Source organism: Coccinella septempunctata, chromosome 5 (genome assembly GCF_907165205.1).
Source record: "Coccinella septempunctata chromosome 5, icCocSept1.1, whole genome shotgun sequence".
Classification (NCBI taxonomy): domain Eukaryota; kingdom Metazoa; phylum Arthropoda; class Insecta; order Coleoptera; family Coccinellidae; genus Coccinella; species Coccinella septempunctata.
This window is the reverse complement of record NC_058193.1, coordinates 3,980,668-3,992,566: the sequence shown is the minus strand read 5'-3', so window position 1 is coordinate 3,992,566 and position 11,899 is coordinate 3,980,668. Positions and strand designations below refer to the sequence as shown.

At 33.3% G+C, this 11,899-nt stretch overlaps 1 protein-coding gene and 1 long non-coding RNA gene across 8 annotated transcripts; both read left to right on the top strand.

The window, feature by feature from the left end:
- The first annotated feature begins 2,815 nt into the window (after positions 1-2,815).
- Positions 2,816-6,380, top strand: LOC123312826. 7 transcript variants are annotated; one of them, XM_044897336.1, is made up of 10 exons: positions 2,816-3,241; positions 3,311-3,669; positions 3,766-3,867; positions 3,926-4,249; positions 4,316-4,641; positions 4,709-4,944; positions 5,002-5,142; positions 5,201-5,741; positions 5,792-5,945; positions 6,330-6,380. In XM_044897336.1, exons 1-10 carry the CDS (start codon positions 3,228-3,230, stop codon positions 6,350-6,352), a joined length of 2,220 nt encoding a protein of 739 aa, XP_044753271.1. In that variant the 5' UTR covers positions 2,816-3,227; the 3' UTR covers positions 6,353-6,380. The 7 variants fall into 7 exon arrangements, 5 of the variants coding, with proteins under 5 accessions (XP_044753271.1, XP_044753273.1, XP_044753276.1 ...); XM_044897338.1 differs by having other exon boundaries at positions 6,322-6,367; XR_006537685.1 differs by lacking the exon at positions 6,330-6,380 and adding an exon at positions 6,077-6,321 and having other exon boundaries at positions 5,792-6,011.
- A 2-nt stretch (positions 6,381-6,382) lies between these two features.
- On the top strand, positions 6,383-6,763 carry LOC123312828. Its single transcript, XR_006537687.1, has 2 exons — positions 6,383-6,449; positions 6,516-6,763. It is a non-coding gene; the product is annotated as an uncharacterized LOC123312828 (long non-coding RNA).
- Positions 6,764-11,899: the final 5,136 nt, after the last annotated feature.

The window sequence follows — 11,899 nt, the reverse complement described above, 5'->3', positions numbered from 1 at the left end:
CCATAGTGATTTTTCAAATTTTGACATTCAAATTGACATTTTCTGGAACTCATCTATGTCTTGAAATTTTTGCTTCTCGTAACTAGTAAATTATTTAGTAACTCTTGCGATAAACTAAAATTAAATACCTTCAGTGACGACTGAGACGATTTAAAAGGAATCTGCGAGGAACGTTTGACTATTGACGGCAGAGGGTAGAGTAGGGTAAAGTTAAAATTAATTTTTTTTTGGCGAAGATCCTGACTTCATCGGACATTTATAGTTTTGCGGACGTGTGATAATCTAGTTTGCATACGAAAAGAATTCAATAACACCACTCAGATTCTATTCTAAATATTGTGATAAATTTTTCTTTCAAGGTGTTCCAGACATAAAAATCCAAAAGCGTAAGGTCGGGGCTTCTTTTTGGCCATCTTACCGGACTGTACCTTCCAATCCATTGCCCCCCAAAATATTGATTTATTTAGTCCCGTACATTCCGGCTATTATGAGCTGGGCAGCCATTCATTTGAAACCAGACATTTTCTCCAATATGTCTGTCAAGATGCTTTGGATCAATCGAATCGGGAAATATTACTCGTCCGAAAAGTTCACCTCTCATGACTGCCAACCACACGTTGACCCTCAACCCATGTATGGAAAAGAGAAAACCCCCATGCGACCATGGTTTCTCATTTTCAACATGAGTTGGGGGTCAACGTAAGATGGCCACAAAGAGGCTCCGACCTTACGCCTTTAGATTTTTATGTCTGGAACACCTTGAAAGAAAAAGTTTATTAAATTAGCGTTCAGACTCGAGAGGTCCTGATCGAAAGAATAACATTGTGTTATGCTGAAATGCGTCTGAAACTTCGCAGGGTTGCAGATTCACTACAAAAATGATGTGTAAAATGTATTGAACAAGGCGATGGACATTTCGAGCAATTATTACGAGTATAAGTACCAGTAGTAATTTGTTTTCTTTCAATATGTTAAATCAAAATATTAGGGATATAATTTTCTTCCGGAAATTAGTAATTTAACCTTCAGAAAGATTCATAGAACATCTTTATATCCCGTCATAGACATACAATATCTCAGAATATTCATTCTATGGAACACTTTTTCGACGAAATGGAATGAACAGTAATCAGAACTAATTGCAAGTTTATATTTCTTCCGAGAAAGTATCGACTGTATCGAAACTTTGCAGGCGATTTTTTCTCCCGAATCGAATAGGAATCCATAAGAGAATTTTTGTTTTTCGAATATCTATCCCACGAAAACAATTTTTGAAGGAAAACCATAGAGGGTTGTTATGTTCAACCCTTAATAATGAAATTATGAGATCTAAAAAATTGTGTGAGTAATAATATATACTTAGTGCTTCATATTAAGTATAGTTTTATGACTCAGTGTTTTTTAGAACCCGTAAAAAAATCAAAAACTATGAAACGTCATCTCCTTCCAAAGGCTGTATCTTGGATGGGAGGTCCATTTCGAAAAAAATTCATAGGAACTAACCCTGCTTATTTTCATCGAGGAATCATCTCCCTTAGTCCTTCGCACTTGTATAATATTAACTTTCCACAAAATATTTCTCCTGGCATGCCACAGGGCATAAAATCAGAGAAACACATTTTCAAAGTAAGGAATGGCCTGGACAATACCTATCCAATTAAATGAATTGGTCCAGGAGGCCCAACAGGGAAACATGACCTTATAGATTACCAGATCTGAACCTTTTATACAATTCTTTGTGGGTAAAATTGAAGGAGGTTTATGAGGAGGATATCCAGACGACGAGAAACCAATTGAATGCATTCAATTGAATTATGAATTTTTGTGATCTATTAAGAAACAATGGCAAAATTGATCGATAGGCTTTATCTCATCGGAGAATTCAACGTGACAGATGTGTACAAACAAACGGTTCTCATTTCGCAAAACTTTCAAAATAATATTGACGGAATTTGAACGTCAGTAATCAATTTTTTCATTTTTGTTTGTGTTATTTCATTTCAGTGTTTCGCATTAATGAATGATTGTACCTATCGAAGAAAGCTATTACGATTATTCTGGTCGTTTTAAAGTTTGTTATGGAATATTTCACATCTCATACCTATTCATTGACGCGATATTTATAGGAATTAATTAGATTTTTCTTCTTTTTTTTATTTCAATTTGGAAAATATATTAGAGGAGGAATTCTGGGCTTGGCATGGACTTCTTGGAAAGTGAAACAATTATTTTCAATTCGACATACAGGATGATATGAAAAAAGTGAACACATTGAATTAGGTGTGATGAGTCTAGCTCTGGAATATTAAAACAATTCATATTTCGCTTTCTAGATCTCAATTTTTGTCAACAGTGTTTCAATAAATTTTGTTGATTTTGGTCTCATTTTCATGATAGTTGGAGTACTTGCACGAATTTCAGGAACCCCCTTGTAGATTTCAGAAGGAAGCTAAAAATTAATTTTTCATATTTTATTACAATCATTTTATGTACAGGCCGCTCAAGTTTATGTAATTAATGGATCAAAATTTGAGAAGAATCTGTTGAAAAGGAATTTGCTTCATGAGAATATTGAGAAAATACTTCTTTCTCAACAAACTCACACATATATGAATTTCTACCGTAACACCTACTTTTTCGCGTCATTTTATACATCGAAATTGTCGGCTTTGCTGCTTCAGCATACACTAATTTCTCCCTGATGCGAACCAATCAGGAAACAGCACATGTCATGCGACAACGATAGAGAGAGAGGGAGAGTGGGAGTTGTCTCTGTCTCTGTCGTATTCTTCAACTTGAAGTACTTGTAACGGTCTTTCCACTCTTTCCGCCATTCAATTCTGAATTGTTCTGATAGTTGCTTACTTGCCCAAACATTTGTGCTCTGAAAGCTGCTACTGAATATTTTGAGAATATATTTGGAATATCTTCAAGCAATTTTCATTGCTCTAATTTATATCTATTATATTTCAGGAGTTTCTTCAAATTAAAGCAATTTTTATTGCTCTAATTCATATCTATTGTATTTCAGGAGTTTCTTCAAATTAAAGCAATTTTTATTGCTCTAATTCATATCTATTGTATTTCAGGAGTTTCTTCAAATTAAAGCAATTTTTATTGCTCTAATTCATATCTATTGTATTTCAGGAGTTTCTTCAAATTAAAGCAATTTTCATTGCTTCAATTTTTAACTTGTAGTTTAGCTTTCAGGAAATAGATTCTTGAACATGGATGGGGAAAAGTATGTATTCACTGTTATGTTATGTTATTATACATATTATTGATTCATTATTAAAACCTCATATTTCAGCGATAAACTGATTTGTCAAATCTGTAAAAAGAAATACTCTAGTGTTTCGGCGAAATATCGCCATTTGCGAGATGTTCATAATGAACAACCTATTGCAAAACAGACAGTGCATATAAAATGCCCCATTTGCCCTCAAGAAGAAAAAGTAGCTCTTGAGTCTCATGATATGCTGATTAATCACTTACAGCAGATTCATTCTCTAAGTATCAAGACATCACTTTTTACTTTTAAGAATGAAGAAGAATTTGAGACTTGGAGAGCACTTGATAACAGAAATGTGGATTACGTAAAACGAAGAGATCGTAAAATCAGCGATGGACAGGTGGTATATTATGAATGCAATCGTAGTAATTTTTCAGGTTTGTACCTATTTGTTATTCATCATAATATTTACAAGTGAAGTATTATTATTTCACCAGCGATAATGTAATATCATCTATCTGTTCCATTTTTAGGATATACTAGCCAATGTAGCAAACGCAGCATGAAAACTGGGGGAAGTATCAAAATCTCTGGTTTCTGCCCTTCTAGAATTCGTGTGAAGATATGTAATACAGGTAAATATTGTAATATTTTAGTTGTATTCTCTAGAGCGATATACTGAATATGTTCAAGGGGTGGATGTTAAATTTGTTGAAACACATGTTGGTCATGACGATCTACTGCGATCTAAACATTTGACAAAGGACCAGCAGGAAATGATTGCTAGTAAATTGGCAGCTGGAGTCACAAAAGAAAGAATTTTGGAAGATGCAAGAACTATAACCGGCAATAAGCTAGAAAGAATTAATGTGCTTAAAAGGGCAGATCTTGCTTATATTATAAGAAAATTCAACATAGAGAAGAGGAGACATGATGATGACATGGTTGCCACCACTTTGAAAGTGAAAGAGTGGAACAGTCAAGGAAAAAATTATGTTTTTTTGTTCAAGCAAATTGGTATGTATATTATTCAAAATTGTGCCTTCATTCCTATTCTTTCTTTACAAATTGTAAAATTATCAGGAGAAACCTACCCAGGATTGAAGGCAGAAGACTTTGCTCTAGGATTCATGAACGATGATATGGAGAGAAAGCTCAAACAATTCAAAAGGATAATATGCATCGATGGAACCCATGGCACAAACTCAAGACATTATGATCTGACTATAGTTTTAGTCAAAGATGAGAATAAAATCGGTTTCCCGGTGGCTTTCTTATTATCGAATAGACTGGATCAAACCATCCAAAATATTTTTTTTGATGCTTTGAAATCTAAGATTGGAGAGCCAGTGGACGCAGAATATATTATGACCGATGATGATATAAAATATTATAATGCATGGTGTCAGGTATTGAAGAACATAGCTACATATTGGATTTATGTTACAGCTATTAAATTTTTAATACATTTTCCAGGCAATGGTAACAGAAAGAAAGCCAAGAAGGCTCCTCTGTACTTGGCATGTTATTAAGAATTGGAATATACAGGGGAGAAACAAGTTGAAGAATGTGGACAACAAAAAAGAGATGAAAAATAGAATGCGAAAAATTTTGAAGGAGACTGATGTATCAACATTCCACAAGATGAAAGACGAATATTTCAAGCATTTGGAAGAAGGACAGGAAAATGAATTTTTGAAATATTTAAAGAAGTGAGTTGTTTTAAATGTGGAAGAGTATAATTGAAGATTTTCATAAATGTTTTTCAGTTATTATTTCCAAAGTGAAGAAAGAATCATGATGTGGGCTCACTGCCACAGAGTAAATGTTGGGATTAATACCAACATGGCTATAGAAAGCCTGAATAAAGTATTGAAGTACAATAAAATGAGGGGAAATCAGAATTTACGGTATTGTTTTGAAGGATGCACCACGAATAATAATCATATTCTATAAAATGTATTGTAGGGTAGAGAAATTACTGGACACTTTGGAGGAATTGGTAAATGAAAAGATGTGGAAAAACATTATTGACACGGAAAGACCTTCTGCCAATCACTACCAGGCCAGAGTTAACCGAGAAGCTCATTCGAAAGCAGAAAATGGACTGACCGATAAAGTAGTATGCTTAGAAACTGGTGAGTTTAGAGTACCATCGGAATCCGTGAGTAATAAATTTTATATTGTGTCATATAATGAGTTGTGTGATAAGGATTGCACATCTCTATATTGCATTAAGTGCAAAATATGCATCCATAGGTTTAGATGTCAATGTGCAGAGTTTACTATAAAAGCTGCCATGTGTAAACATATACATGCAGTTGCTCTGGTCGCAGAGAGAAGCGATTCTGTTTTAGGTGTGAGAACTGTAAATGATGATGATGAGGACAACAACTTATATATATGTCAACCATCAACAAGTAGGGCTGCTTATGAAATGGATGTCCAGAGTGTCGTAGGTGGATCCAGTCAAATTACAAATGATCCAATAGATTCTACTACAAAAGATGTAAGTCTTTGTGATGATTCATGCATATGGTTCTTCATAGTTTATTATAGATTGTATTAGAACAAGCTAGAATGCAGCTTGGTTTATTGGATGTGGGTACCCTTCGTAACATTGCAAAAATTATTAGAGACGCTTATAACTTGCAATGCAATAATGCTTCTACCAGCAGAAAAAGAAAAATAGAGAAACAGTTGTATTTCCCAAGTAAGAAGTAGTCAAGTTGCACATCATGTTGGTGGAGTCAAAAGGTTTATTGTCTATGGAATAAATGTATGTTTTCTAATGTATTGGGGCTTGGTATGATGTGTAAATGTAGCTTATTTTGATTATTCCAGATCAATATGAAGAAGACTCTTTGCCTTTTCAGTTTCTTTTGAAATACTGCATGTCATTTACTCAAATCTACTAACTAACAGGTGATATAATGGAAGGTTGTAAGGTTATCGACAAATAAAGCATGTTTTTTAACACCAAATAAAAGTACGATTCAAGGTAGTGGTAATAAAAAGAATTTCAAAAAGGAAGTATTTTTTCTATAATTTATAGAAGCTTGATGTACATTTGAATTTTATTTTTTGAGTATTCTAGATCTAAATGAGATAATTAAATAATGTTAGAAGAGGAAAATTGGAATTGAAACAGTCCTTATGTATTTTTCTATTGCAACATGTTGGTATAAGGATGGTTTTAAGGCCATACTTGAAAGAGGTTGGTCAATTTTTAATTGATTTGACACATAATTAATTTTCAATCTTGTACAGCTTTCTATTTCAGGCTTTGAATTTCAACCACCTCGGAGAAGACTCTAATTTCCCTTTATGGAAGAATCAAGATAAGATGTCCTTCAGTATTGAATATCTCCTGTTAATTTTGTTTGGTTTTTTTTTGTAAACACGGGGAGGCAGGGTTTTTTCTTCTGAGGTTTTTCCCTGAGCTCTTGTATCATACGCAGAATTGTATGGTTCCCCGTTGCACTAACCTCAGCTAAATATTAACATGAATAAAGAAGCATGTTAATCAAAGCAAGACTTTTTTTTCCTTTACTCCTTAGAATGAAACTGATTTAAGTTTTTCCAAATCATAATACAAAATATAAGTATGTTCTGTACTAATCAGAGAGAGATGATCAAATCTTAGCTAAATACTAACATAACAATAATGAAGCACATTTATCAATAGCGAGACATTTTTTCTTTTACTCCTCAGTAGGAAATTAATTTCAGATTTTTTGAGCCTTTCCAATTATAATACAAAGTGACTTACTGTCGGTATGTACGAATCATAATTTTTTAGAGATGATCAAATGAAATATACAAAAAAAGACAATATTATTTGTGGCATTATTTTCACTGCTTCACAAATAATGGATCATGCTTATTCGTAACTCGCTATCGAATTGCTGTAATCAAAATTTCTTAATTTTTCACTTCAGAGTTTTTGAATTGTACTCGAACTGTATGTAATTTGCGAAAAGTTGAACTCGTAATCGTAATGCCCAAATGAATTACTACAATATTTCTGCTTGTTTTTTATTACAAAATTGATGACAAATCTATATATTCTAACTTTAAATTCATTTGATAATCCGCGAGTCTTCGAAAATTTAGAACAAAATATATGCACACGAACAAACAACACGCAAACATCTTTGCTCTCCACAAAAGTAATTAAATTTAGGCCTTAAAATAACACGCAAATATGAGAAAGAATAGCACATTCCACCAGCTACAATCAAAACATTTTTGTTTTGATCATGTCGTTGTCACTCTGTCACTATCGGAATACAGGTTATGTTGTTTATGGTGCCCTTTGGATTTCCTACACGTCGACGACCTAATCGTCGACGTGGGGAGGAAATTAGTGGTATACAGTGCTGTTTCCTGATTGGTCGAGAAATTTCGTACCAGGGAGGAATTAGTGTATGCTGTCGGCTTCAGTCCCGTCAAACTGGCAACAGCGCCGGGATCGTGAACGTTGGCCATATTTACCGCTGGAGTATATGTGGGATTGTAAAGTTGGTGCAATGTCTCGGGTTTGGAAAATATTATCGATTATGCTACTTTTTCAAATGAAGGAATTCTTTTCCCCTCTAAGTGTGCCTAAGGAGTTATAATTCTCATTAACGTTATTTCATCATATATACTCGAAGAAAACATTCGGATCATGTGGGTCTCAGGTCGCCTTAGAAACGTATCGGGACTGGAAACGTCTATTGGACAAATATATATATATATATATATATATATATATATATATATATATATATATATATATATATATATATATATATATATATATATATATATATATATGAACCCGTAGTGCGCTGCTACCTCCGTTAAGTTCATTGGGCGACCTGACCTCCGGGTGAAGCAGTTATATAATTGGAATAATTTTTGTTTATATATGTAGAGGGGAAGGTAAATAACAGGGGTACCTAAAGAGGGGAAAAGATTTTCATCGACAAATTTTTCTTCAAACGAATCAGACCTTACTACCTCCGCATATATTTCTTATTAGTAGTGCGCTCTCACCTCCCGCAACGTTGCCAGATTTTAGGAGGACAGAAAGTAAGACAGCTCGAATTCTACTCATATATAGAATACAGCTGCTCTTCCGATTCATTCACACATATTGAAACCTGTAAATAGTTCGAGAACGATACTAATATTAATAAACTTCATACGCTGATAATTGATTGATAAGGTTCGTGATCTCGGTGTGAATGAATTTGGACAGTTTTGAATAAATATGCTTATGTCTACGATACTTCGTCCGATAGGGGAGTTTAATACCATATAGGTCCCAAAATGAATGATGCATGAAAATGAAATTTTTCGTGACATATAAGATTAATTCAAAAGACAATTTTACCGAATTTGTTCTGGTATGAAATAGTAGTCTAATTTTTGGGCATTATATTAACGACATCAGGAACTCCATATAAATGTTTTTCCCGAATGAATCGATAAAGATATACGTTTTACTTTCAGCTTCTATACTTCATTCACTTTCATTTTAGTACTGGATTGGCCATGAAAATTGGATACCTTTCACTCTGTATGATACGAAAATGTTGGGTTAAGACGCTTGTCAAAACATTCTTGAGTTTTAAATCAGTGCTACGTAGTCCGTTCTACGTGAGACTCTCAGTAATTACGTATTTCATGACAATGTTAAATCACTTCGGAAAATATCAAGTCGAAAATATGTAACGAACATAATTGACGTTTATACAAACTGATTGAAGACATACCAAATCTATTTATTTATATGGAAAATACAAGTGATCAGTAGCTTGAGGAGAGTTACTGTTGTTTATCTTCTTTGGCTGGAGGTTGAAGACGTTACATCAGTTGTAGAATTCAAAAAAATCAACCCGAAGATGAAATGCATTTGATGCAGTGTTAGCATTGAGTTGAATAATCAAAGGTGGTAGGGAATGGGTATCTCTTGAAGAAATGAACGGATAATTACAAGAATGTTGAATTCTTCAACAAAAATCATCTTGCGTGAATGGTAGTTAAAATAATTAGAAGAAGTTTGAAGCAAGAGGAGCTTCACCTCACAAAACAACTGGCTCGTATTCATGTCTGTTTATTTTCAATACATTGATATAATGATAATAATTATACAGGGTGTGGCGTAATGAATGGATAATATGGATCCTGCGGGTAGAGGACTCTATGGCGCTTCAGATAAATATATTTTACGTTTGGTAAAAGTGCCTTGGTTTTCGAGATATAATTATATAAATAATAATAATAACTGGATATTGACATTTTTCATCATAGCGCATCAAAAGAAACTCCTTGATTTAATGGCATTTCTTAATTGCTCGAGGAGTCTTTTGCGATTTTTCAGTACACAGGGTGTTTCACAAGTAAACGGACAAACGAAAACCGTGAATAGAGGGCATTGAGCTGAGTTCAAAAACACCTCATATGTGTGTCTTGGGCATTCCGTTTCCGATATACAGAGGAGTTTATTCAAATTTCCCGAATTTTCGTTCAGCTATAACTCCAAATAATTTAGTTGTATTCGGCTAAAAACTCATTATCCGCTTAAGCTTGTAAGTTTCAATAAAACAGAACATTAAAAGTTGACGAACACAGCACCGGACTCATTGAGGCCATATTCGAACTTAAACTCATGCAAAACACTCTGTTTGTAGTTTTTTTCGTCATAATTTTCAATTTTTCAGGTATCTGCATTTATTTTCTCAAAATCAATGAAAGTTTGGTATGCTTTATCAGTGGATAATTTTTAATGAATAATTGTTTGGTGGTGAAATGCCTCTAGAAAAAACCAGCGCAGCATATTGACTTTTACTTCATAATAATTATTGGTATGAATATGATCGCCAATCAGAAGTGGAAATAACTTGATATCTTCCGAATGAATCGCTTTTTATGGACAACGTGGACCTGAAGTAATTTTTCGAATTGATTTTCACATCATTGATGAATATGATCGCCAATCAAATGTGGAAATCTAAAAATGGAATTGGAAATGTTCAAATGAATTCTTTCTTTCTCAAAATATGTCTTGCATTTGTTTTTGATATTTATAGCATATCTGGTTATTCAGATAAATCATTCACAGTGATAATAAGCTTTATTATTGATAATGAACAAAAATAGCAATAAAAAACTACGCTATCATGAAAATAATAATTATAACTTGATATCTTCCGAATGAATCGCTTTTTATGGACAACGTGGACCTGAAGTAATTTTCCGAATTGATTTTCACCTCATTTGGTCTTTTAGTGAAGGTAATGATTGGCACTTCGAATAAGTATGATAAATGCACTTTCGAGTTCTTCACTTATTCCGTTATATTCATTATTGGATCTATGGAAATCTATGGATTGGTCTGGTCTTATTACAATTTGTTATTGAAACATTGATGATATTCATGCACTAGCAAAAGTATTTATCAGTATTTCAGGTCATTTCATTAGAAGGGTAGGACCCCAACATTGGACTGCTAGATCTCCAGATCTGACACCCCGCGATTTCTTTCTTTGTTTTCATTCACACAACTAGTTGTCCAAAGAAAAATAGATTAATTCTGAAGATCAAGTTTTAATATTTAGTTTGAAGATAGCGTAGTTTTTCCATCCATATTTGTGCATTATCAATTTTGAAACATTTTATCATTGTGAATGACTATTTTGAAGACCGAAAATGGTATAATTGTTGAACACATTCATTTCATTTCTTTGAAAAAAAAATTAAGAATTTCTATTTTTCATGAAGTGCTCTATTCCTTGAAGGCGTCTGACCAAAACAATTACTTCTAAAACATGATCAACAGGTGGCGCAACCCAAAAATCAATTCATTTTGAGACAATAATGATGCAGATAACAAAAAAGTTTAAATTATGATTAAAAAACTACATACACGTTGTTTTTATGAGTTTGAAGTTAAGTAAAGCCTCACTGAGCCCGGTCCTGATTTTTGTCGAATTTAAATGCTCTGTTTCAATGAAATTAACAACTCAAGGCTAAATATAAATTTTCAGTCGACTTGATAGAGAATTTCAGGACTTATAGCCGAACGGAAATTCGAGAAATTTCAAAAAACAGTGAAGAAACCTATATATAGGGTGCCCCAAAACTATTGAAACAAACGTCATACCACGATAGAGTAGATCAAATACTATCGAATGACACCAACATTAGTTGAGCGAAAATGTACGGTTTCTGAGAAAACCTAACCTAAAGTTGCCGATTTTCGAACTATTTTTTCAATCACAAGGCAAATTTGTGATTAAGGATAGCGTTTTTACCCCATATTATCACCCCTGTTTAATCTGAGTATTGAAAATCATGTAGAAAAAACAATTGTTTCAATTAACATCAACTTAGGTCGAGACTTAGGTTATGGTTATCGATTAACTACTTAAAATAATTTCAATTAGGGGAGATAAAACAATAATCTTAGTTCAATATAATTTAGAATCGATATCCTTCTTCACAAACTGGCCCTGTTATTAAGAAAAATAGTTCGAAAATCGGGAACTTTAGGTGTTTTAATAAAATTCTGATTATTTTGGAAACGGTACGTTTTCGTTGAACTAATGTTGGTGTCATTCGATAATATTTGGTTTACTCTATCGTGGTGTGACGTTTGATTCACTAGTTTTGGGA

Bases quoted from the DNA above. Each gene is read 5' to 3' on its own strand.
- LOC123312826 (XM_044897336.1), top strand. The intron at 4,945-5,001 runs GTGAGTTGTTTT...AATGTTTTTCAG, and splicing joins TTTTTGAAATATTTAAAGAA to TTATTATTTCCAAAGTGAAG. The intron at 5,742-5,791 runs GTAAGTCTTTGT...AGTTTATTATAG, and splicing joins TAGATTCTACTACAAAAGAT to ATTGTATTAGAACAAGCTAG.